The sequence below is a fragment of the Abramis brama genome, assembly GCF_963993115.1.
Source record: "Abramis brama genome assembly, chromosome: 23".
NCBI classification, from domain to species: Eukaryota; Metazoa; Chordata; class Actinopteri; order Cypriniformes; family Leuciscidae; genus Abramis; species Abramis brama.
Window position 1 is genome coordinate 10,733,624 of NC_139985.1, and position 27,947 is coordinate 10,761,570.

The following is a 27,947-nucleotide window of genomic DNA, read 5'->3' on the forward strand; positions in this document are numbered from 1 at the left end:
TAATACAGAACTGCTGATAATGTTGTGAGCTTTGCCGGTCCATCCAAGTCTTACTGGTCAAAGTAAAACAATCCCTGAAGGGTCCCCCTTCAAAGTAAGATACAAAATAATTTAAATATATAATAACATAGTATAAAAAAGTCATTACATATAATTTAAAACATAAACAAAGAATGTTTCACCTATTTTAGTTTTTATTGTCAGGTAATAAAATAACATAATACTAAAATAATTATATAATAAAATAAAAAATATATATAATTATTATTTATATTCATAACAATTTTATAAATGTTATTATAAATTATATATGTAATTGTAATTTTTATTTAATAAATTAATAAAAAATATAATAGATATTATTTAAAATATTAATATGTAATATACATTTAAAAAATGTAAGCACATACTAATAGAAAGTAGCAGCCAAAATTAGTTTCATAATAACAGCAGACAAACTCATCAACACCATTGGTATGACTCTGCAGGTGGATTAACATTACTGTCATAATCAGAATCTTTTACCAATAATCTCTTCATTTCCTGGGAACGATTACTGTCTGCCACAGGGATGCACCTGTCACAGATGTAACATCCTATAAAATGATTGGATCTAGACAAATCACCAGCCTAAATAATTTCAGAACTATGAAACCTCCCCCAAAAAATCTGCACTACCATTGCAATGTGTCAGTAACTTTTGTGAAAATAAAAAAATACCAAAATTAGTTCTCATAAGCCGCTTTCCGACCAAGTAGTTCTAGGAACTTAGTTCTAGGAACTGTCCACTTCTAAACAGTTCTAAGAACTACTCTCCCCCAAACTCGGGTTTGCTGTTTGCGTTCGCACTGGCCAAGTGGCCATAGGAACTGGTAGGAAGGGTAAGGGAGTGACGCAAGCACGGTGACTTTTATTTTGACGGCGCGACGGACCTTTATTTTGGCGGCGCTGAAAACGCCAGAGCAAACAATGCTCGCATTCTCTGTTTATTAGTTAGCGATCTGTCTAACAGTACTGTTTAATACCATATTAGATAGAACTGTTATAGAAAGTAGACAGTATATGAAAAAAGGTTAGCCTACATAATCATGTTTGGATTGGTCCCCTCAAAGTTGCGTTGGATTTTCTCTTCAGCATTTAAGGTTTAGAGACCCATCTATCACTGTTTTCCATGTTTGTATAGTTAGTTTATGGAGTAAATATATAGGCTACAATGTGTTTACATTCTAGCTGTTTTAAAAATGGCGGGTGCTGGTGTTCCGCGAGCGTTCGGTCAATCAGCGTACACTAACGTCACGGATAGTTCCTATAGCGCTGGTTTAGACCCTACTCTGAAGTAGGACCTAAATTAGTTCCTACAAATGGAGTTCCTAGAACTAAAATCGTTCCTAGTTCCTGCGGTGCGAACACGTCGACATCCGGGTACTATAGCCTAGTTCTAGGATATGTGAAAAGGTTCCTCCGGTCGGAAAGCGGCTATAGACTGTTGATTTGTGCAGTGACAGACAGATACACCTCAAATATCCTCAAATTTAAACAAAGAAATGTAACAGAATTTTTTTTCCCTTTGACCTACACTCAAATAAAGTTGTTGTTTTTAGTGGAAAAAGACTTCAGATTATTAAAATGGTCTTTACACTAAGAAACAAATGGTTCTTTTAGGAACTGTTGACTGAAATGTTATTTGGGGAACCAAAAATGGTTCTTCTATGGCATCACTTTGAAAACCCTCTTTTGGAAATCCCCTTTTTAAGTGTAGTGTTGGCTTACTGTTCTGATTTTCTAGGGCAGACTAGCTAATTGTAAAGAACTAGTGACTCCATTATTTTGAGATGTTGAGGCCATAATGTCAACCACTTTTGTCTAAACTCTTATAAACCCTTTGTTAGTTTGTTGATTGTGGAAGATAAGTCCTTGCTAAGAGCGCCATTGTTCCACATTGTTGAGAGAGATCCCTATCTTAATTGCTCTTCAGAATACAATCAACTCCCTACGTTGAATTCTTATGGCATTTAAAGCAGCTGATGAGTGATTTTCCAAAACAGACCTTTCACTCACTAATACAGTACACTAAAAAACAATGTACTAAAAACAGAAAAGTTGTTCCTTTCCGCTTTTCGAGTACAGACGACAAAATTGTTAAAATGATCCCCGTTCACACGGATCCGTGAAAACAACTAAAAACGATGTATTACTCATGCCAGGCCAATAGTTGGCGATGAAAAAAATTGCGTTTTTGTAGTTTGTTTTTCTTGTAAAAATGATCTTCATTTGAAACTTTGAAATATATATTTTTTTACACTGTATACGCATGATGCACTGTTTTTTTACGAGCAACACAACAGGCATAAGCTGAAATGGAACATATAATGCAGGTCTAAAAAATAAAATAAAATAAAAAACAAACAAACAAAAGAAGGAAAGCCCCAAGCATTCCTGGTTGTCCAACAGCATTCCCAGATAAGCCAAAAAAACTTCAAAAAAGTGGGGTATTTTTTGTTATTATTTTGCGGCACTGACCAACAAGTCAAACTTTGGTGTGAAAATTGTGCGTGAAATTGACATCAGAAAAATGTGACTGCCCCTCCTCCCCAAAATCTCATATGGGGTTCGTATTTTAAATGCCCTGCTTCAGAGACTGTTGAATATTTTTCTTTCTGAAAGAGTCATGGTAGCTTTTCTACACTGTCTGACAGCTCAGAATAGAGAATTACTGCTCCAACTCACATATTTCAGGGGGAACTAAAAGAACCAGAGGTGCAGTGAGAATACAGGGCAATTTCTCAAGGACAGTAAAACAGTAAGACACATTGGCAAAAGCCCAAACGCATAGGCCTACTCATATTTCCTATAGTAAGGGCTATATGAGCTGAAGAACACGATTGGTCAGTTTTCTTATGCTGGTGCATGAGCGTGGATTTGAAACGAGAAGGTGATTGCAGTTTTTTCTGCAGCATTGTGGGCCTATGGGAATTGAGAAATCACTTCTGCTGAGAGCAGCACCCAGTCGCCTGACTCCAAGAGGCAATAACTGGACCTTTTCAACCGTTCCGTGAAATGATGTATTCTCACGCTGACTTCAAATCATCCTGTCACGCTAGGCATAAGGACAGAGTTTAATAGGGCATCTCATATTTCTCCTAACTCAAAAGGGCCTGAACTTTCGGTTTTCTTCATTTCATACCATACTGATATAGAAAATCCATGCCAATTACAAAGACTATGCAGCTTGTAATTTTCTGGTGTGATAAAATCTATGTGCTGTAATGTCATTCGCTGATTCCTGCATGCCAGACAGTTTTCCAATGGCTTAAAATTGAGTTTTGTGGCTTTTAGGTCATGTCTGGTAGCATTGAGGCTATATGCAATTGTGTACTTGACAAAATTAACTTTTAGCAGATATACAAAATCATTCAAAAGTAAGTTTTATTAAAACTAAATTAATACTTTTATTCAGCAGGGATGCATGAAATTGATCAAAAGTGAAAGTCAAGACATTTATAACGCTACAAAAGATTTCTATTTCAAATAGATGCCGTTCTTTTGAACTCAAAGATTCCTGAAAAAAGGGCATCACAGTTTCCACAAAAATATTAAAGGCCCACTGAAGTGCCTTGAATTGCGCAGCATCATTCAACGTAATTAACGTTAACATAATTTCCACTGAAACAGGAAGACGGGGGGGACATATCGTTTAGTCCCAATAGCGTTTAGTTTACAGCTCGGCCAGAGCCGTTGAACTCGGTAAAGCCGCAGTTTCCTCCTAATCTCTAACCGTTTCTCCTACTAATCTCCTCCATATCGCTTTAAAATATAGCATTCTGTGCAGAATTCTACTATCAACTATCAGCTTAAAAAACAGTGATGAACCCTTTTAAACAAAGGAAAGCAAACTCTGCCTTACATGATGCCTTTAAATTTCTAAGTTTTTGATGTTTTTAAAGGAGAAGTTCACTTTCAAAAAAACTTTTGCTGATAATTTACTCACCCCCATGTCATCCAAGATGTCCATGTCTTTCTTTCTTCAGTCGCAAAGAAATTAAGGTTTTTGATGAAAACATTCCAGGATTTCCCCCCATGTAATGGATTCTATTGGGACCCAAACGGTAGAAGGTCCAAATGACAGTTTAAGTGCAGCTTCAAAGGGCTTTAAACGATACCAGACGATGAATAAGGGTCTTATCTAGCGAAACGATCGGTCATTTCCAAAATAAATAAAAAAGTTTAAGTTTTATAAGCACAAACGCTTGCCTTGCTCTGTTCTGTGATGCGCGTTGAAGACGTCACGTAATACGCAATTACGTTGAAAAGGTCACGCTTGACGCGTTTACAAATGTGCGGAAGGAGGACCATATACACATTTTCAAATGTATTTGTGTCAGTTTATCGTTTAAAATGCCCATTTCGTGTGCGTATCCTGGGTGTTTTAATATTAAAAAGCCAAAAAGAACATTTTCTTCAGGACAGAAATTTTTCAAGCGTGACCTTTTCAACGTAATTGCGTATTACGTGACGTCACGAACGCGCATCACAGAACAGAGCAAGGCGAGCGTTTGTGCTTATAAAACTTAAACTTTTTTATTTATTTTGGAAATGACCGATCGTTTCGCTAGATAAGACCCTTATTCATCGTCTGGTATCGTTTAAAGCCCTTTGAAGCTGCACTTAAACTGTCATTTGGACCTTCTACCGTTTGGGTCCCAATAGAATCCATTACATGGGGGGAAATCCTGGAATGTTTTCATCAAAAACCTTAATTTCTTTGCGACTGAAGAAAGAAAGACATGGACATCTTGGATGACATGGGGGTGAGTAAATTATCAGCAAAAGTTTTTTTGAAAGTGAACTTCTCCTTTAACAGTGTATTCTCCCAGAAGCCTAGTAAAATACATTGTAACATGTGAACGCACAAAACAGATCCGGGAAGTGCAAATTCAAATCTATATGTCCCAACTCTTTCTTATGCACTGATACGCTGTCAAGAACACAGACTTAGTCAGGGGACGGGACACACCCTTGAACAAATTGTATAATTCAGCTCTTTCAGCTGTATCACGCATGCCAGTCTGGTCTCAGCCCTATCCAACATGAACAAAAAAGACAAGAATCAAGAAGCAAGCTCATATTCAGTTCAATATTTCACATAAAAAACCCAGAGAGAGAAACCTATTCCACAACAGACTCTGACACTCCTGTAATATTTATCACAAACGAGAAAGTGTGATCACACTAAACCTGTGACTGACATCCAGACTCTCGCAGTGATTTCTTTTGAGTGATTTTGGGCTGTGCTGGTGTTTCAAATGATGCTGTTGGAGTCTCTGTTGGACATTTAATCTCCAAGCTCTCCTCCATCAGACCCTTTTGGACAGACAACACTGCCTGTATACGGCCTTGTGTGTTTTTCTGATGTAAGATGATTGATCACAGACACATGATTGTCTGTGGACATACTGTTTACTTCAGCTATGGATATGCATCATACAGCATAGTTGCGCTGTAAGCTGATAAAAACATGAATTTCTATGGTTTTTCCATGGAAACTAAGCTGCAAACATGGGTCATTCATAAGGTGTCACAGTTATGATGTCTCTACATTAGCATATGACCACCCATTCAACATATAAATTAAATATTAAGGCTCAGTATTCAGCAACATGGTAGGAGCATTGTTACCTACTGCAGATGTTAAAATATAAGGAAGATATGCTTTCCCAACGGAAAGCAAAAGTTTGGGGTCGATATATTTTTCAATGTCTTCAAAAGTCTTTTATGCTCACCAAGGCTGCATTTATTGCAGCCACGGTCAAAAATATAGTAAAAACAGTAATATTGTGCCATATTATTACAATTTAATAGATTTTAAAATGTAATTTATTCCTTTTATGGCAAAGCTTTTATCAGCAGCCTTTACTCCAGCCTTCAGTGTCACATGATCCTCAAATCATGAATGAAATGTAATTTGCTCATGTTGCTTTGTGCACATTCTTGTACTCACTTTGGCCGCAAAACACAAAATTGCTGAAATATCTATTATATTATGAAGACTTATCATATTCTGAATCTGAATCTTAATGTATTATGGACAGAAAAAACAGTAGATATCTTATTCATGGATTGGAGTGTAAAAGTCAATCATCAGCAGTTTTCATTGGGCAGAATACAGACTTTGAGGCTGACAGGCAAGATTCAAATGAATGTGCATTTTAACACCATATCCACTATGCATGAGGATTTATCATAGCACAAACTCATATTTTCAAGTATGCTGAGAGCATACATTAGCCATAATGATCTGTTTGTTTGATTCCATATGTTTTGGACACAGAGGCAAAGGCAATTCATCTCAGAACTCAACAAATCTACTGACGTCTCACACATACTCTGTATCTCCACAAAATCTTTCTGGCATCAGCTCTTGGAAAAAGCAGCCAACATGATTAAAATGAAATATCCATCTTTTTAGATTAAACTGGCCTGATTTGATAAAATCCAATAACAGGACTTTGAATTCTAAAGTAATACATTATTAGTGGTGATGAGTTACATTGTGTTGCCATATGGCCATTTGAGGCATCACACCACATTAGCAGTTTGTGCATGTGCATTATATTTCTAAATCTCATGGCAAAGAAATTCATCTTGACTTTATTAGACACTAAAAGACCAAATAAGTATGGAACTCAGCAAATCATAAACCAGATTCCTTCAGGCATAAACTGATGAAAAGTTAGAGGTGAGACTCAAAGATAGGATTTTGAGGCTACACATATTATTAATATTTATGAATTAAAAAATATGTTCCTTGTGTTTTGAATTCAAGATGTTATTCTCATTGAAAATTATGTAATCAATTCATCCTAAACAAGCTGAATATGGTAGGCTACCATAGTGATGTTTCAAATGCAGAACATGAGTGAAATTTTGGTGGAGCAGGATCAAAGGCACTAAAGTGACATTTCCTTATGAGAGTCAGTTACAGGAACTAACAAATCTGAATACAAACTTAAATTTAGACCCGACTTCCTGCAGTAAGTGTTAGCCTTAAGGGAAAAAATAAATCTTCAGAGCCCTGTCTATATCATTATCTCTGTATGGCTCTGAGTCTCTTTAATTCTTAAATGCGAACAGAACCTAGATGCATTTGAAATAGGGGAAGACAGGATCACAAATCGCTGCATTACTGCTGGCAGTAAACATTCAGACGTAAAAGAGGATATCAACAAAGTGCTAAGGTTCCCACTAAAGCAAGACACCACATGCACATACATAGGCCTACATATTAGCACAAGCACCTTTTCATCCCAAGCAAATAGAAGACCAATGTAGGTTGATTTTGACGCATATTCCTGATTTCCTCCATTTTAACTGCTAATAGTCTATTTAAAATGGTGTATTCACATAATTAACATATTATGCTTATAATGGAGCTCAATCGTAGAGCACTTGGAGAACTTTCAAAATAAAAATGGTTCACATTTTATAGCTGGAATTACATCACATACCTTTAATAACTTCCTTGGTTCAAGGAGAAACTGATCAATAAAACTTCACGACAGACAATCCGAGGGCCCTATTTTAACGATCTGAAACGCAAGTAACAAACGCGAAACGCAAGTAACTTTGTGGGTGGATCTCGGGCGCTGTTGCTATTATACCGGCGGGATAAATGACTCTTGTGCCCGACGCAAATCTAAAATGGGTTGGTCTGAAGGAGCTACATTACTCATAAGTACTCATTACTCATTTTACTCATAAAAGCAGGTTTGTTCCATGGCGGATTGCTATTATAACGGCGGATTTGCCAGGCGCACGCCAGGAGCGGTTCACAGCCGAGGAGACCGACGTTCTTGTCAGGGCCGTAAAAGACAGAGAAGTGACATTGTATGGGAGAAACCCACCCAAATAAGCTTTGGTTAAACAGGCGTATAATAATTTGGGTAAATGTGTAAGCTAGATTTGTGCCTATTTTTTCACATCTTCATGGACACAACAATGATTTCCCTCGTGTGGAATATTTTTCCTTGTAATTATGTATGGTTTGCAAAAATGTCAACTGCTGCGTCTGTGTAGATGAGATAAGCTAAGTGTATGCACGTTGTGCACACGCTACATTATGGCCAAGTAGGGCTGTCACTTTACGTTCGAAAATAGATTGCACAATCGATCGGACCAACCAACGCAAGTTTTGAAAACGAAAATAGGGAATCGATTTTAACAGTCTTTTCTCAGAGCGCGTCCAGCTCGTCACGATACGCCCGCAGCGAACGCGCGTCACACAGCAACTGCAGACAAACACACATAACACCAAATTATACTTCTGCATAATGTGTCTCTTTTTACAACAAAACTGTGAATTCTGCCGGTATGCAGACAGTCTCATGCATACAGATACAGATTCGGGCTACGGTCTACAATCGCCTACTTTGTTACCATATTTGGCGTTTAAAATGGAAACGTCTTCAGACATGGAAAATCAATTTTACAATCGATTCAATGAACACTTATGTCTCAAAAATCGAACAGGATTTTTTCACAAAAGTGACAGCCCTAAGGCCTAGCATGCGCCCTTAATAGCATCTGAATAACGCACCACTGACTTTAGACTAGGTTTTTCCTGGTCTGTGGCAGAATTGTTTTCTGGAACTGCAAAATAGCACCAGGGAACGTTTGCGCCGGAACACGCCTCCTCTTTTCGCTGAACCGCCCCCCCGGAAGCGCAAGTTCATTCCCTAATTTACCGACGTGCGTCTGTTGAGGGAAAAGTCCGCTGTGCATTGGGTGCAAAATAGGAATGATACATGCGTCGGTGTACAAAGTCAATTGCGCTGGGTGCAAGATAGGGCCCTATGAGTTTAACTACCCCATCCTTTAAAAACTCCTATATAGCCATACCCTGGATTTTGCCTAGGCTTTATGGGACTAAATCAGTTTTTTTCCATCTTTTTTTGGTCACAAAAAACATGTCCTCATTTGATTCCAAATAACAAGTTTCCCATAGGACATTGCATATCCCCATTACAGACATTCATGATCGGTGGGTGAGATGAATCATGCAACACAAACAGTCTAGGCTGCTACCTTTGACTTTTAATTCAATGCACATGTTGGTAATGCTGGTATGTGCAAAACGATAAACTGTTTTCCTGCCAAACATATTATCAGTACAGTATGCCTCCACTTTCCCTGATTATCATACTCATGCAATGCAGAGATGCAAACTGTTGAGAGCTCCAAGTGTTTCTATCCGGTGAGAGCTGCTTATTTTGAGCAATGGCCAACTGGCATCCTGCAAGATATCTAATGCCTCTCCTTATCTAACTAATTGTGCAATGTTGCCTTTTGGTTGAAGTATTCTGTCACAATGATCTGAGCTGACCCTTCCAGCCTGAGATTTAACTCTTTACTATTTTCAGGGAATCCACTTGACTGAGAGGGTAAGCTTTACCAGCACTGTTTTAGGGTATCTTGTCTTGTCAAAAATAACAAAAATAGCAAAACAAAAATAGCAGTTCACTAATCTTAAGTTGTATACTGACCGTGCCTAAACAATGAAAGCTAGACAAGACAAATCAAAACTAAACAATGAGAAATGATAACGGATTGAGTTATTCTATGCTATTCAAAAGGTTACATCTATCAATGTTATGCAAACAACAGTTTTACATTTGGCAAAAGAACGATCTGTCATTTCTTTAAACCTCTGGAACAAAACTGAAACCTTAACCTATATGAGTGATGAATCTCATTAAAACATGTCTAGGTCATATTCCACTCCACAATCAAATAAAATAAATAATTTTACCTAAAAAAATAAAGCCCGTTATTAAGATTGTTTATTCTGACATTATTTTCATGACATTTCTGTAATGTTTCCAGATGTTTTACTGTTGAGTTTATTTCAATCTGTTGACTATTACAGTCTAACCTCGGCATCTGAACTTATAAAATATCTGAAGTCAGTGATTTCGTCACAAGATATTTAGTAGGCACTGGGAACGTATTGAGTTACGTTGGTGCCTCATTCAAAAGCCCAATTAAATATTTCAGTTCTAGTGCAAGTCAAGATGAATTATGCAGACAAAACCTATAAACACCTTTTGGTTCAAAGTCACAAGCCATTTTCCAGTCAATGGTGTGTTTATAGCTAGCAATGTTTTTCACTAATTGAAGCTTGGAGGGTGCTAAACGACACAAGGGTGTTAGGTGGTGTGTGAGTGAATATGATGACTGAGCGAAGAGCATGTTCCCAGCGGGTGCAGTGTTTTACTTTGCGATCCAGACGGCCCCCCCTGAGTTGAATATTTATGCTCCAGCTCACAATTCCTAGGACTAGTGAGAGTCCTTACCATTTACATGTCGAAATCAAACATGACAGTAAACAGTTTTCCTAAGCGCTGTGTGATACCTGAAATACTTTAATTCGTAACCTGCCATGTAATCTGTGAAAACAAGTCACCGTAGACATGGTAGGCCTGTTTGTTTTGTCTTGTCGTACCGCGGGGTGCAAGGCCCGGTGTATTCCCCGGGAATGTATTACCGTCATCTTTACACAGCTGTGATTGTCTATGGCAAGTTGCCAAGCACTCAGAATGAGAGTTTATGGTACCAGGTGAATGTCAATTATAAATCACATTAGCATTAATTATGCACTAAAACTCTTCAGCATAACAGTTCAGCACTTGAAATCCTGAATAAATGACAAGCAGTTGCTTGTTAACTCACCTTCTTCCATCCCAGAATGAGTTCTGAGGGTGTTGTCTGCCTCTTCCTCCTCCTCTCTGTAGTTAAACAGACTGTGGGACTGTTTGTTTGAAGGTGGGCTGGTTGGACTGAACTTAACTGGAGAGAACAACTGCCACTGATGTTTCCTCTCAAGCTCTGTGTTGTGCTCTCCCAAGGTTTGCACATGTTCTGCTCTTGGGTTTTGGTGCTCAAGGGGTTTTATGCGTTCATCACGATGTTGTTTGTGGTCTACAGAAGGTTCTCTGGGGTCCACTGAAAGCCTTTCATGTTCTTCTTTAAGTTCTGCTTCTGATTTTCCATGTTCTGGTATAGTTTCCGTAGAGGTGGTCACACTTTGCTTAACGGGACCTGGACTGCTCAGGATATGTTCATTCTGATTACCAACAGATTGAATGCCATCAAGGCTAGTAGTTTCATTCATTACAGCTGCTTTTTCCTTACTAGACTCTCTTGTGATAGTTTCATCATGTTTGGAGCCATCTGTTTCCACGTAATTGGGGAGAAGTGAATGAATCTGACTATCTGATACACCGTCCCAAGCCGTCTGCAATGAAGTTGTGGTTTCCCAAAGCGGAGATGTAGTTTGCTCAATAGTCGACGGAGACTCAGTAACCATCTCGCTGTATGTGGTGTCCTCCTGTGAGGTATATGTATCCCCAACAGTAGTTTCTACTGGAAATTCAAGCTGTTCATCATCTGTTAGGTCCTCTTGATTGGTGTTGTCTTTATAAAGACTAAAGCTCTGGATCTCTGTGGTATCTTTGTGAGTGGAGAATCCCACTCTGTTTGTAGTTTCCACAGGAAGGATGAATTGTTCCCGGTCTGTTTTATATTTCAGAGGGCTGAATAGCTCCTTTTTTGGTTTGTCATTATGGAAACTGACTCTCATTCTATCTGTACTGTCCTTATAGAAAGGAAACTGCGGCCTATCTGTTGTCGACTTATGAATACCAAACATCTCTCTTAGCTCTTGCTTGGCTCCCCTTTGCACACCCTGGCGGGGGGTAAAATTATCTGAACGAGATACCGAGATGATGGATGACTCCGTAGGAGCTTCAAAATCACGCAGAGATGAAGCTAAGGAATCAGTGGGTGGATAATCATAGTCTTCTTCATCCTCCTCCTTCTCGTCTGCGTGTCTCATACGCAGCTTAAAAGGACGATTGCTATCACTGTGCAAGGGAATGTGTTTGTTAAAGGGACCTCTAGATCCTTGATGGTTTAAAATGTGTTGTATAGGGTCTCTGTAGTGTCTCTCTGGTGTGCTTTCCTCAGTTGTTGTGGTTAGCACGGGATTTGAAGCACGCCTCGGGTCACAGTTTGGAATCGGATAGCACATTAGGTTCCCACCTTCTTTCGGGCAGTGGCATACTTGGCAAGGGTCAATCTGGAATGTGTGTCCAGCTTCATACTTCTGCTCCAAGTGAATGCATCCAACTCGTTCGCACTGAATGCACCCGTCCGCCGGTTCCGACAATTCTATGCAGTTAGCCGGAATCTCAGGGCATGGAATAAAATGGCAGCTGATCCGTCCACCTCCTTGCGGACAGGAGCATTCAGTACTCCCAAAGTCCACAAAGTACGACTCGCCTTCTTTAACCTTGCCGTTTCTGAAGCCAGCGCTGATGCAGTCATAATACTGGTACCCCTCGCACATGCAGCCCGTTTGCACGCAGGTAGCGCAACATGCTCCGGTGTCCAAGACTTCTTCGATGCAGTTGTGCAATTCAGGGCAATCCACACCAGTGCAATCCCTTTGACAAAGGCCGCCGCTTATACTCAATAAAAACACCAAGTTCAAGAGGCCACGGGCCATTTTGACTTTGTACCTGGTGTGTCAACAGCTGATAAATGTCTCCAGTCCAGTACACTCCAATCTCTCCAGAGCCCAAACAGTCAGCTCTCCTCTTGTGAACTGTAAGCTGTCAGAGAAACCTTGAACAAAGAGAGAGAGAGATGTAAGTTAGAGAGCACTCTGAAAATTTCCTGTGGAGTTCTTCCAGCCAGTCAGTGTGTTAAAGCCAACATCTGGCTTCACAGTTGAGCTCACCCTTATAAGACCATCCCACATTTTAAAATCACAGGGTTGTCCAAGCCTGATCTCATGATTTCCCCTTAATCATGAAGCACCAGCATTCAAGCTCATTGCCATTATGGAGCCGCCACACGAATGGCGTATTCAGGGACATTAGATTTTGTAATATTCCATTTGATGGGATCTTAAAAGCTACACCACACCATATGATTTCTCTATTATTTTTGATTGCTTTTTCTGATTTGTTTGACATTTATGGGACAACTGTGATTTGCTTCAGTTAGTGCAGGTCTATAATGAAGGAAGTCATACTAAACTCTCATTTGCAAATGGCAAAGCCAACTAAAAGGACTCAATTTGAGGCATTCAGTGCAGACACAAAGCCATTTTTGATGAGGTGTTTTGTGGGTTAAACATATAGAGGGGATTTAAAATAATTCAGCAAAGCTGTGTTTTTCTGTAGTAGCGATGACTACAGCAGACTACAGCAGTACAAGACTTGTTTCTAGCATTGCAAGCCATTTGTATTGAATTGCTTTCTATTCAGCGGCTGAGAAACACATTCTGTTTACTTTGGAAAACCCTTGGAGTCCCGAGGCCCTGAACGTTTAGATTTCATGGCAGATGAAAGTAACTGCTTTAATTGTTGCCAAAAAGCACAATTTACCTTAATATCTAAAAGTCTGGGCAAAACATTTGTCTCTGCCACATGCCAACATGATTTAAAACAACTGGTCTGGCTAATTATACAACCTGTATGAAGCGTTAAAGAGACAGTTCATCCAACAATTAATTCTGTCCTTATTTACTCAGCCTCAGGTTGATTTAAAATCTGTTTGACTTTCTTTCTTATGCAGACCACAACAGGTGAAATATTGAAGAATGTCAATGAATGAGACTTTAAAAAAGATGGCAATTTCAATGCAAAGCTCCAATTAAAGTGGTCTGTACACTACACTAGGCTATATACCAAGTGTTGTGAAGGCATATGGTAGCTTTATGAAAGTAAAAGAGCAAAATTTGGAATTTGATAGCTGTTTATCGCATTTAGAGAAGTAGGCTATCGATGTCTGATTCATGAATCAGTGATTTGAGTCTCATCTTTTTAAATTAATTCCAATTAACAAAACCGATCTGACTGATTTGTTTACGAATCAGATTGATCCAGATCTCAAGGTCATTTCACTGTCTTTGCAATGCTGTGGTTACCAGCTTATTGGATGGAAAGATGAATGGAAAAAAAGTCTTCAAAACTTCTATGTTCTACATGTAAAAGAAAGTCAGGTTTGGAACAACATGTGGGTGAATAAATGATGACCGAATTTTTATTTTTGGGTAAACTACCCTTTAAATATCAATAAAAAAAAAATCAAAACAAAAGCTATTCATTTCAATTATACATGCACTTTAAACATTAAAGCGTCAATTTAAGCATATAAAAATGGAATGGGGCAAATTAAATTGAATTAAAACTACAAAGAAGGCATGTGCCTCTTATAAAAATTACTATAACCACAGTTTCCGCCAAAACTCGATAAAAAGTGGTAACAATAGCCGCAACACTGTCATCAAAATAATATAAATGACTTGACAGGAATATTTTGAATGTTTTAAAAACGTTCCATAGTAAACTATTACCATTTTATTTAGTAACAATCACTATCTGGTAGCCTATTTCGGCAAAATCTGTGATTACCATGGTAAAATATGGTAAGAGCTGTCAGTAACAAATGCATATGAAAGACACCTCAAGCCCGCGCTCAAGCACCAGAAGCAGTACGAGTTCTATTTTCATTTGCAAAAAAAGGTAAAAACAATGTGCAGCCAATGTTGTCAATAGTCTAACTTTACAAACCTGCTATTGGAACATAAACTTATTTTTGGTTATTATTCAGAGCATCGATTTATTTTATTTTATTATAATAGCCCACACGTGAGAAGCGCTCTTTTGTTGACGTTCCTAAATAAAAAGGGTTAAAAAAAATTACCTTGCGGGAATCATGCTGCGTGCGTCCACAGGTTAGAAGTTACAGCCAACTAACTTGCCTTTGACACAGTGCAGCTTAGTGTGCGTTGAGATTTGTAAAGGGGAGGGACAAAGTTGGAGAACTCCATATGTACGGTGACTTTATGAAGCAGCCCATTCATACAGTACAACCTTAGCATAAGAACAATTCCCGGTGTTTGCAATCAGATGCTAGTATTTTGAAAACACCACAGTATTTAGCTTGAAAATCCATTAGTCAATTATATTATGTATATCTTGAGAATTTAATTTTCCTCCTAGTACATCAGTATATGTGATTGCACAGTAAAACTGTCCCTTGCATGATGTACTCCCAAAATTCATAAATAAAGTGAATAAATAAAAACAAATGATAATGTAAACAAAAAAATAAATTCCTTCATAATTATTCTTCATAAATAATCAAATTATTGAGAAAGTTTGACATTATATAATCTTGTCTTTTAAAAAAAAATATTATTCATAAAATTTCATTTTATTTCCAAGTAAAGAGTAGGCACGTGCAATTTTAGTTTTACTCTTAAATGCAGTAAATACAGGCTGCAGCTCAAGCTAATCTTAGATAAAAGACACACATTCAACTGTAGGCATGTCTGTAAAGCTCAGCTGGGTTTCCCAAACACTTGTGTGAAATTCCTTACAACAAACAAACCAAACTCAGTTCTTAACTACATATAGGAGTTGGTTTTGTTTACCTTGTTAAATTGTGGCTTTTGCACTCAGGTTTTCCCCCTTCAAAGCCAAGCATGCTTTGGGCTTCTGGAAATCAACACCATGACGAGCTTGTCAGACGTCTACGACGCTGTTTTAAAGGACCTTACATGTACCTCTTAGGAGCAAGGGTCATCCTTGTTCAAACAAAGACATTGTGCCTACATCGTCACTCAAGTTTGTGTCTTCCACCTGCTAATTTGATTAATTTACATTTAAAATGCCTTTAAAACCAGTGTTGGGGAACGTTACTTTTAAAAGTAATGCATTACAATATTGCGTTGTTCCCTAAAAAAAATAACTAATTGCATTACGTGAGCTTATAAGGTTCTATCTCCGTTTAGGGTAGTTCTGAGATATTGAGCATCAAAGTTTTTACATCCCAGCTGGCAATGGAGAGATGGAACCTTTTTATTAATAACTACTAACAAATTTTTTTTTTTTTTTACAAAAATAACACCACACAGGCATTAATAAACACCTAATGGATCAGATTATGTCAAAAACTCAATTTCGACCAAAAGTGGAGATAGAACCTTATAATTCTAAGCTCACGCAAACTTTTGTGTTACTTTTTCAGCTGGGCTGGGATTGCTTGATTTTTAATAGCAAAAGAAAATAATTAAAAAAGTGAAATTTTTGGCAAATGTAAAGGCTCTTTCACACCAAATGCACACCATGCATTATTCCCTCACCATGCATGTCCTCTATTCAGTGTGTTTGATCAGTGGTGCATTCACTCAGACAGCAATTTGCAGCAACAAAGCCATCTGAAGTCATTCATTATCAAAAAGGAGTTGGGATTTCCAATGACATGAGAGAGAGCAATGCAACATAGTTGAGAAGATCTTTCTGCAACTGAGCAGTAATGCTATGTGAAAACAACCAATGAAATTGAAGACAGGGATTTGCCACGTGATATAGTTGGATGAAACCGTTGAGAAGAAACCACAGCACAAACCTGGCAACCTCCAATGATTTATTCAACTGTCTACACTCCCATTAGTTGTCTCCTCATCAGGTCACTCAGTTGGCGGATATTGCACTCATTTGAGACCTGTCCAAAACAATCAGATTGCATGACATCATCAAAAGGGTAATGTGAAATTATTCAGTGATTAAAAATTCCTCAGGAGAACTTTGTGATCTAGATGTGTTTCTAGACTCTCGGGATGTACACAAGACATAGGAAGTCTGGGAAACACTTTTTTAAACAATTATTTCCACTGTCCGAGGCCAAGTAAAGCATTTTCTTCAATGTTAACTCAAACAGCCACGTCCTTTATCTGCAGGGTATCATAAATTTGTCACTTGGTAGGAATTTCAGCGGTGGAGTTTTTGTCTTTTAATGGGTCTAAATGATGTTGCTCAGGCATTGACCTGATCAGGATTCTGACCCAGGGCTCAAATGAGGCCCCTCTAATGACCAGGCTTTAGGAGAGCAATGCAGGCTGTCTGCTGCAAAGATAAATGAGTTTTACTCTGATCCTTGTAATTGATACTTCTCTTTCCAGGACTATACACTCCTCTAGCAGGCAGATGAGACAGTGAAATTAACACGCTTTCAAATGCATTTAGATGCTCTGTTTTGATTTGCTCAACTGGAGCAAAAAAGGTCCACCGTTAAATGCGCATTAACGCAGGATTAATTCTTGAAGAAAATGTGCCAGAATCCAAAGCACTAATGAACATCCACAAAGTCAATGTGTGCCAGTTAATCCGAGGCATTCAGTGCAATGACATTTATCAAAAATTGTGCGAGCTTGTTTTTCTGTTGCATAAATCTGAACTCAGATTCAGGAAAGAGATACAGAACTGACTTGCTTACAGGAGTAGTGAGTTTTGTTGGTTTGATCTCAAGAATAAATTGATCAGACACACATTTGACAAGTCAACAAGAAGAGATAGCATGACCCTGGGGGGTTATATACTTGTTCTGCTGGAAAATGGAAAGCTTCTGTAAATCTGAGTCACATACTTTCATTAGAAGTTGGACCATATGAGATGAACGTGAATCATGCGGTCTCCTTGACTTTGATTTAAAAATAAGAAGAAAAAAACAACTTTCAGCGCCATTTACAACTGTTCAGAATATGGTGGGCCGTTCCAATGTGTATTATGTGTGCATAAAAGCCAATTGTTCAGCATGGAATAGACATCTGGGACTGCTATTAGGGCTGCTGTAAACTATACCTCTGAGTCTGGATTAATCCATTTATTCAATTATTCTTCAGATCATAAAACTCCGAAGAGAAGAGGATTAATAAAACAGTGTTCTCAAATCAGCCACTGCAGCCACTGTAATAGAAATTATTTTTTGTAGGCTATATATTTAGGCTACAATAAAGGTTACAAATTTAGTTTTGAAAGGCCTACGTACGGTGTTTAAAATATATATATATGTTTGGAAATGTATCGATTCTGAAATCCAGTCTATGGGCTATCCATTTCTTCCTGCACGCGCTTAAAAAGCTTTTCAACGTTCAACGTTCCCTCGCCGCTGAATCATCAGCGCCAAAATAAAAGGTAATTTTACCTCCGTTTGAGTTTGTTGTCCGTCCATTTTAAATGTGATGCAATAAAAGTCCGTTTAGGCTACTTCAAAATAATGCAAAGAAACATCTTTCTATTGAGTTGGTCCCCTCGCGGCCTGAACGGACGCGAAAACAAGCTTAAAGGCTGATTTATACTTCTGCGTCGGACCTACGCCGGAGCCTCTACACTGTAGGCAACGCGTTGGTTTTCATTTATACTTCTGCGTCGTTGTCCGCGTTGACGCGCGCAGAGGGAGCATGTGAAACCCGAGGGAGCGGTCCTAGCAGACCAATCACAGCGCTTGCGTCCGCGTAGAGTTGACGCGTTGTTACATTTTTGGAAAGGTGCGCGTCAGGGTACGGCGAAGGGTACGCGCGCTACACACAGCCTACGACGTAGCTACGGTGTGAGTTCAACGCAGAGGTATAAATTGGGCTTAAGTCCTACAAAGCCATGCAGTGGAGTCCGATTCAATAACTTATTAGGCTACTTTTATGACCAGCGTTTCTTTATAGTGAATCAAAAACGTAGGCTAGGCTACTAGATTCAGGAACAACTGTTTTAAGTCGATTATTGAATCAAAATTATTAATGACGAAAATAATAGCCATATATATCACGTGAATCCACAATCCATCAGAGCAGTTAGGCCTACTGAATCAACTTCGGACTCACGCAAGTTATCATTATTTTCAGTGACATCAGCATCGAAATGAAGCGAATTTTGTCAGTATCAACACTGACTTATGTGTAGGCCTGATAAATGAAAGAATATTCATATAGCCTAGTGAGTAGCCTATAGTGGATGGGCTGCAGATACAGAATCAATCATACCATCTGTAGGATGCCAGTTTTGCAAGTAATGGAGGACAATCAAAATGTTTCTAGTTTGCATTTTTGCAAAGCTTGCACTGGAAATATGAATTAGCCTTGTCTTAGTATTTGCAACGTCCCCATTTTGCTTCAATGAAAACTCATGTACCCAAGCTGCATAAACATTAAAATAATAATAATAAAACTCTCTTTATATCCAAATCCCAGATTTTTAATATAGACTTTTGGATCCTACTGCATATCAAATAAAATATGTACATTATAAGGGAGACAATCAATGGATAAAGGTGACCTTGATTAATTCTTTGTTTATAATTCCTGTTTTCAGTGCAGAGAGGTGAAATATTGTACACTTATTATAAATGTTAAGTTTTATGTTGCCGCCCTAAACAATCTGATCTCTCTAATCCCTTTATCTCTTTCTAATGAAAACCTGCAGGAAAAACGCAGTGTCACCCAAAGGTCCCATAATATAGGGGACCACCCAGTGCAGTGATGAACATGTTGGTGTGGCCTATAATAAGTGGGTTATCTTTGTGATGCATTGGTGTTAAAGGGCTTGTAAATTGTGGGAAAAATGAGAAAGCCCAGAGAGAAATAGAAAGGGGGAGAGAAAGGAAGTGGGTGTAGCAGGAGGTTCTGGAATCTTCATCAGCGCCATGCATACTCCATCTGTCCCGAACACTGTGTTTTGGAGTGCTTCTCTTAGCAATGTGACAGGTAACCATGGCCCTGACAAAAGCAACCCAATGTACAGCAACAGCAGAGGTGATGGGTAAAAATAACATGAAAACATATCCTGTGTTTGAAGCACACAGATTGACAGGAACCGCTCAGACAAGCATAACATTTTTTCCACACATGCACATGCTTCGCCGATTATGACTATGGAAGATATTAAGGCTCTGACATCCTGTGAAACCGCACACTTTAGCAAACGTGGAAAGTTTGGTAACTCATCCCATTTCATGAAATATTTAAACACAAATTCAAATCTCATTTACTAAATCTCATTTAACTTGGGGAAAATAGTGAATTCCTTACATGAAGCTTCCATGATTCATGTACATGTAATGCTAAATAAATGTTAGCTTAATAATGTCAAATAATTGCTAAACTGTTTTTGAGGCTGAGACTGTTTTAGACTGAACAATAAATAAGCAAATACCAAAACATGTCACAACTATCCCCACCCCCTGAAAAACAGAAATGTATTCTGATTAAAGGCCTCATTATACTTCTGCGTCGGACCTACACCGGAGCCTATACGCCGTAGGCAATGTGTTGGTTTTAATTTATACTTCTGCGTTGTTGTCCGCATTGACTTGTTATGCGCACCTAGGGAGCATGTGAAACCCCGAAGGAGGGGTTCTGGCAGACCAATCACAGCGCTTGCGTCCGCGTAGAATTGACGCGTTGTTACATTTTTGGAGAGGTGCACGTCAGGGTACGCCGAAGGGTACGTGCGCTACACACAGCCTACGACGTAGCTACGGCGGCAGTTCGACGCAGAAGTATAAATAGGCCTTAAGTGTGTTGAGTGATTTGAACACAATACCACAGAATTGAATAGCTTCATACATGCCTAATAAGCAGTGCATTATTAACCTACTTCTGAGGTTCTTTGAAGCCAGTTTCTTGTTCCAGCTAGGCATCTGTCAACATAGTGGTGGGGGAGACCCGGGTGGGCAGCACAGCTTGACAAAACATGATGAAAGAGGGAGAAAGAGACCTAAAAGAAAGAAGGACAAATTTAGAACATTCACCTGTCGTGCCAACACTGGGTTGCAGAGTTGAACGTACAGTATGTTCATGGGGTCGAGCGGATTCAAGCCAGACCTCTGATCTTCTTGCTCCTAATTATGATGATTTGACCAAATGAGCTAATAAGCCTTGGATGCCTTTCAGAAACACAGAAAGCATGGGACAAAATCAGGAATCAGTACAAATCAGTCCAACTATTGAATTTCTACACAGCTATGCAATGAGGTGGCCTTGGCCTGCATGTTCAACCAGTATTCTATCTATCTATCTATCTATCTATCTATCTATCTATCTATCTATCTATCTATCTATCTATCTATCTATCTATCTATCTATCTATCTATCTATCTATCTATCTATCTATCTATCTAACTGACTGACTGTCCTATCTATCTATCTATCTATCTATCTATCTATCTATCTATCTATCTATCTAAAAAATACGCAAAAATACGTATATATATATATATATTCTACCAGATCATAATTGTTTTCCTGTTTAGGTGAATTACAGCATTTATTTTACCCATTTTACTTCTGTTGTTATAAACAGCATATTCAACAGAAGAATAAAAATGTAGAACGGGACTTAATTTTAGCCAATGATTAGATCATGAAGACATTCCACTTTTGTCTGGAGTGAAGGTGTTGAAAAATCAAGGCTTTGTGGCTTTTGAGTAGGACTAAAATACCTGAAGAAAGTAATCTGTAAGAATCTGCAAGAAGCCCTTGGAAGCAGAAAAAGAAGTGTAATATCTTCCATTAAATATTAATTCAATATTTGAAATGTACATATTCAGATCAGAATACACTGCTAAATTTGGTAGTCAGTGATCACAGAGGATGTTGTTACTTACAGTATCTACCAAGTAGCCAAACCCTGAGCCCTTGATATCAGCCAGAAATTGTTGGAGGCAGAAAAAGTCATTACATTTGATGAAAAAGGACAATGAACAAGACCAGGAAAGTGTGTTAAGAACCTAAATTTTAATTTCATGTTGATTTCATGTCTAGAACCTCATAATTATCAGGGGTAAGATTGGTTAGCTAGCATGCCCAACTCACTGCTGGAACTTCATTAAACTACACATTCTGCTCTGCTTTAATGGCATTACAAGCTGAGGGTCAGAATCTCAGGAGAGATGTTTCAATAAGCTTCTGATGTTTCCTCCATAATAGCAGTGACTACACATGAGTGCACAAAATGTGTTTTGGGGTTTTGACGTCTTCGTAAGAACGTTCCCTCCTACATTGACCTCGAGTGACAAGAATGTGCTCGAAATATAAAAGCAAACACTGTTGCCTCCAGCCATTTTGAGGTGGAAATTTTCACCAAGCAAGAGTTTCTTATTTTATCTGACAAAGAAACTACTTCACCTTTGTTTTTAACATTAGCGCATGTGTTTTACTCTCACTCACTGAAGACAAATGAGGTTGAATAATTAAGTGACAAAAAGCAGCTACATTGAGCTACGGTATCCACGCGATCAGTTTCTTAAATGATTTAGCAAATCTTGATGTTTGTTGCTTTTAGGCTAGATGACAGCTCATTAATTTCCTCCTGATAAAGTTACCTTATCACTGCAGTCCCCTAACTTCCATAATGTATGCAGATGAAACACGTTCTAAATGCAGCTATGAAACATGCTGGTATGTTGCAATGACAGTCAGAGGTGGTTTAAGAATCATAATTAAAATACACTATATAAAATAACACTAGCAAGCCATATGGATCATCAGGCTGAAGCAAAGTCACATCTTTCGTTCGTGTTTTGACTAAATTTCGCAAGGACAGATTCCACTTGTGCTTCTGAGGAATGGTTCCTGAGTAGGAATGTTGTGGCCCCTACTTAATCAACTCCTGATTTCATGAAATATTCATGTTCTACCTGTGGGCTTTCAGCACGCAAATTGTTTTGTTTTGGATCTGTGTGTCGAAGTGTGGTGTGAGATGTAGACGGCATGTATAAATCATATAAGGCTTGAAGTAAGCTTCTCTTGTGTTCCAGAACATGGGAGTGATGTCAGATGACATGTTGGAATGTCTGTTGTCCATGAATCAATGCGGTGTCAGTAGTACCTTTTTTTCTGATTCAACACCAAATTGAACTGAGGCACTGCTGGTTACCCAGCATGCTTTGCAGCTGATGGCAAGTTTGATCAAATTAGGGCTATAGTGTGGGAAACAGTTTTAAGGGAGTATTCATTTATGGTGCTGTAGAAGATTTACATTTTGCTGTAAGGTATGTTACCATTGTTGGGATGTTTCATCCAAAAACTGTAGTGACAGCTTGTCGGGCATATTAATTGTTTGTTGTTTATGTTATGTTGTATACATAAAACTCTTATTCTTTAAAGTAATTGGAATAATATTAACACACACAACTCTAAGGCTACGTTCAGATTGTCAGTCCAAATCCGATTGAAATCCAATCAGATTCAGCAAGAGTGCAAGGCAAAAAAATCACATGAAATTTTGAACTGACAGTCTAAATGTAGTGAATGACTCCTCTGGTCGGATTTCGCGTGGTCAGAATCATTTCAATCATGACAACTCTAGGAATAGAATTAAACAGACTTTTATTGATAAGAATGGAATGTATAGGCTTTGTCTTGGTGGACTAGATCTGCTATGCTGGTGTTGGCCTGAGGAAAGGCTATACTGCTAAAACATGCACAGAAATAATAGGATACGAGTTGCTGCGAGGAAAGTAGGGAGAACCCTAGCAGATCTAGGCAGGTGGTGCTGGGGAAGGTGGGGGGCTAGGACAATTCCCATGGCGTGCTGAACTGAATTGAGCTGGTTCAGGACGGAAATAAAAATAGGTAGATAGAACAAAACTATAAATTGGCCAATGTAGCCGGCTTTAAGAAAACCAATCAACTGCTCGGAAGAGTTTCATGACTGAACGATGTACAGTATATAAGTTTCCTAATAGTAATTAATAAAAGCAAGCAACATTCAGTTCTCCCAAAAGGAAATTTCTGCTTTGCGATTTTGTTGTCAGTTGGTGACAGCTAACAATCCTGTTGACTTTCTAATGGAAAACTCTCCTGCTGTCTGTACACTGATTTCTTGAAAACACTGTCATTGTGGCTTGCCACAAAATCACTTATCCCTATTGTTATAAAAGATTGAAAAATGCAGATCCAGTGTCAGGATAACCTGCCATCACTACCCTAATGACAGGCAAACCCCATCTGCTCGAGTTTGAACTTCAGATTCATTCACAATACAAAGAAGAATGTGTCTTCCTGACTAATAATCCAGCGTAATGTGACAAAATTTGTCAGCCATGACTGTATTTTAAAAATAAAAAAATAAAAAAATATTTGAAATAATATAAATATAATACAGGTATATTATCTTTTATAAATAAAAATAAAACATAAAAAAATATGAATCAAAAATTAAATTAAACATTTGCATAAAGCATTAAAACATTTGAGTAATTAAAAACAGTCCAAGAACGCTTCTGGCTATGGTTTTAGTTGAATTATGAAACCTGATGAACATCCTGTGATTAAGCACATATGATCATCTTATATTTTCTCATGTGTTTCAATTTGACAACAGCTGCTCGCTCTTCTTAAAGTAATGCATTTTCTGCTGTGACGCTTCATATAGGCTACTCTGCACTGGGGTAATTCTCTTTCCAGCTGCTCCATACAATCTCATGCATGGATTCTTTCAGTCTAAACTGTGAGTGAAAAGATCCATGTGCAAACCAATTTCGCAAAATCAGTTTCAAAAGGTATATCTTAAAAGGTATGGTTCAGGTAGAACTTTAAATATCATATTTATTTACTGCTATGAAGAGTTCAAAGGTTTCTCTTCTAAAGCGGCTGTTTTGACCATAACTGTACCAACTAAATAAGCATTCTGATAGAAGAAAGTGCCTGCTAAATAACAAAGAACATAGCAGGAGAACTTTCCAAATAGTTTTAAAATGTCAAATCCAGAGGCCAGTGTTTCCTTCCTCACAACATATGATCTATTACTGGCATCATGACAGACATAAACAAAAAGTCTCTCATAATAATGCAGTCTACAGCACACACTATGATGTGACATTTTAATATTTAAAGTTACCTTTAAATGGGGCAACACACTAAATACATAAAGATACGTATAAGAATAAGTATAGGTCCAAAATCACATACAAAGCCATAAAAGGCCTCAGGAAAAGCTTAGGATCAGTATGCATCTAAAACACAGAAGGGAAGATATGTTTGTTGAGAAATGAACAAGCATTTCTCTGGCCATAAGGGCAGCAGAGGGAGTGAACATAGCTTGAGGCTGTTGCTCTGCCTGCCTCTTTCATTCTCCAGCTCTTTATGTTGACGCTCCACTGGAGTTTTGAGCTCAGACAATTTTTGCATAATTTTGGATGGCAAACCATTAAGGCTTCTTGTTTATTTCAATATACTGAACCTCTGAGAATAGAATGACAATGAAATCAAGAAGTTGGATGAGCTTCAGAAAGCTCCAATCAGCCAAAACAGCTTTCCTGATCTGTTGTGCTACAATGAATTCAGAACATTATTGTGGTTTATTTTTTGTGATACTCTGCAATGATGTCATCCTGAATATATTAAACAGTGTCAGAAATGGACTTGCCGATTAGGGTGCTGAAATAGCTTTTTTTCCTTTTGCCTTTATGTGACACTCAGCATGTCAACCATATACACTACCTTTCAAAAGTTTGTGGTCAGATTTGTTAATGTTTTTGAAAGAAGTCTCTTTTTCAGGGTTCTTTGATGAACAGAAAGTTCAAAAGAATAGCATTTTACAACAGTACGATATTAATTCCTTTAAAACATAAAACATACTGACCTGTAACTTTTGAATGATTTATGTCAAACACTTCAATTGAATCTGTTAATTCAAACAGACACTTGGTTGCTTAACCCATGGCAAGAAATATATCAAACCATGGAACTTTTGCTCCCATATCTGAAATATTTGGGGCATTTTATCACTCTCAGTGGCATTTTTGCCCCAAGCCCTGGATAATTTCTAACCTTAATATCGTTGCAATCATTTCCGATGTTATCAGGCCTGCCACTAGGAGGCTAATGGTCGACTCCATTAATGTGGCACTGATGTTTTGTCTTTGGGCCAAAGAGTACAAAATCTCCACATAAAAATGTGCCATTTGATGTGTGCAGACAAACAGAGTTTAAATATAGAACAAATCATGGATGTGCCGTCATTTTCAATATATGAGTCATTTTCCTTCATTAAAGTGATTCACCCAAAAATAAAAATTCTGTCATCATTCATGTGTTCCAAAACTGAATTCTTTCTTCTGCAAACCACAAAAGAAGACATTTTGAAAACATTAAAACATAGATATTAATAGTTCAAGTAAGTTGTATGATACAATATGAACTGTAATTCTGAATTTGAAATTCTGGCATGGGACATGCAGTTTTTTTAGTACATTTTGTACCGTGAGAGAGCAAATTTGACCCCTAAAATGAATTCCCAGGATTCAGAATCAAGGTAAGACTATAAAAACTTTGGAAGATCCTTTATTGTATGCTTGATCTCAAGCTCAAGCTCAAGCACTTCACTAAATGCTGCACATTAAGATAATTTTAAACAAGCCATGACCTGAAATAACCTTTTATTCAAAGGCACTGAAGGGCAATTTGATTTGATCTCATTAAACCCCCCAAGAAATATCCAGCATCTGTGTGAGGTAATCAAACTGTTGTGGAGACATTTTCGATGGTTATTATGAACTGAATGAATGTCTTGATGGAAAACGATGTTAGACTCCCATCTGGACACTGAAGGTGTTTTTCTCTCTTGCCTTCATTAGATGGGAGGACTATCTGTTCACTGCGCCTGCTTTTGCCAGATATTGTGCGAGTGGGAGCTGTGTGTGTCTGGAGGGATTATCTTCCTCTGTATTTTCAACTAATAAAAACAGCTTTACATGCTCTCGCAACTGTGTGCACACAAAACAAGTTATAATTTAAAGGTTCCAGGTAAACATATTTTTCATTTTGATTACGCCACAACAATGCAGTGTATTGCTAGGCTTTATGAAAAAGAAATGTAAATTTGAAGCCTGATATTTTTCTTGCTATCATTTCCGGAATATACTTTAACAGGTTGAAGGAGGTCATCAATCAGAGAGACAAAGTATAACATCTTTTTTATAGTTATATCTGCACATTTTACACAAGAAAGCACAATACATTGAGTTGTTTGTGCATGTGCATATTTAATCAAATTATATGATACGCTTTTTAATTTAAATTAATTGCAGTGATGAAAATGAAGATGATTCAAAGACATTACATTATTGTGGCAGATGATAAAGCATTGAATATATAATACAAAATGTGTCTTCATAAGTCAATGTATTATTTTGCATCAGTGAACATAAGCTTATCACAGTCCACAGCAATCCATTTTACAATTATAAATATTATAATTATCAAAATTAAATAAAAAGCATTTTCAATAACTGTCAGTAAAGAGAATATAGTTAATGAAAAATGCAAATTCTGTCTATCATTTACCCACCATCATGTCATGATTTTCTTTCTTCTGTGGAAGATAAAAGAAAATATTTTGATATTAAAAAGAGTTTATCAAAATTATATCTCATCCATTTGTGTATGTGTGAATTAGTGTATAACTGTAAATGTGTTTGAGTACTTTAATTTTTAATTAATTTTCCTAAATTAACATGCAAAATTTAATATTAAACATGTTGCAATGCACACAAGCCCCGTTCAGTCCATTTATAATTCCTGACATACCTTCAATTCATCGAGCGGCAGGTTTCGATTTCTGTCTTGTCTTGCCAGGAATTCCTCCACAGACTAGAAGAGCTGCAGAAAAACAAGAGGACTCAGACGATCCCAAAGTGAAGCCCTGATTCCTCCCAACACCCAACATCTGGATGCATTTGGCTTGCTTTTATATCCTGCCATTATTGAGGCAAAGGATATACATGAATGTTATACTTATATAGGATATTTGTTCCTCTTCCTATAATGAACTGCACATTACCGGTAACCAAATAAATGTGTGCTGCACAGTTAGGCAGGAAGTCATGTGATGTAACTTTTCTAGTGCACAAGCACAGCATTGTAAATTGTGGTATGCTAGTGACAATGTTGCAAAATGCGTGTTACGGAAATAATATAAGATGGGAATAAAAACTATATTTCAATGTTTTTGTGAGTGAACACAAAGTTTCTTTGGAGTACGCAATACTTTTGAAAGAGGTCACTACCATTCAAAAGTTTGGGGTCCATTAGACTTTAAAAT

The 27,947-nt window shown here is 37.9% G+C and overlaps 1 protein-coding gene across 4 annotated transcripts in view; it reads right to left on the reverse strand.

Moving 5' to 3' along the window:
* fbln2 (fibulin 2) overlaps positions 1 to 27,570 on the reverse strand; it is a 67,603-nt gene extending 40,033 nt beyond the window's left edge. For 2 of the 4 annotated variants that reach the window (XM_084101829.1, XM_084101826.1), the window contains exons 1-4: positions 27,434 to 27,570; positions 27,195 to 27,218; positions 20,499 to 20,618; positions 10,726 to 12,681 (exon numbers count right to left, since the gene is read on the reverse strand). In XM_084101829.1, coding sequence (XP_083957955.1) covers positions 10,726 to 12,562 — 1,837 coding nt within the window. In that variant the 5' untranslated portion in view covers positions 12,563 to 12,681; positions 20,499 to 20,618; positions 27,195 to 27,218; positions 27,434 to 27,570. Of the gene's footprint in view, positions 1 to 10,725; positions 12,682 to 14,769; positions 14,892 to 20,498; positions 20,619 to 27,194; positions 27,219 to 27,433 lie in introns of those variants that run through there. The other 2 variants (XM_084101827.1, XM_084101828.1) reach the window with 2 other exon arrangements.
* Between the last annotated feature and the right edge of the window lie 377 nt (positions 27,571 to 27,947).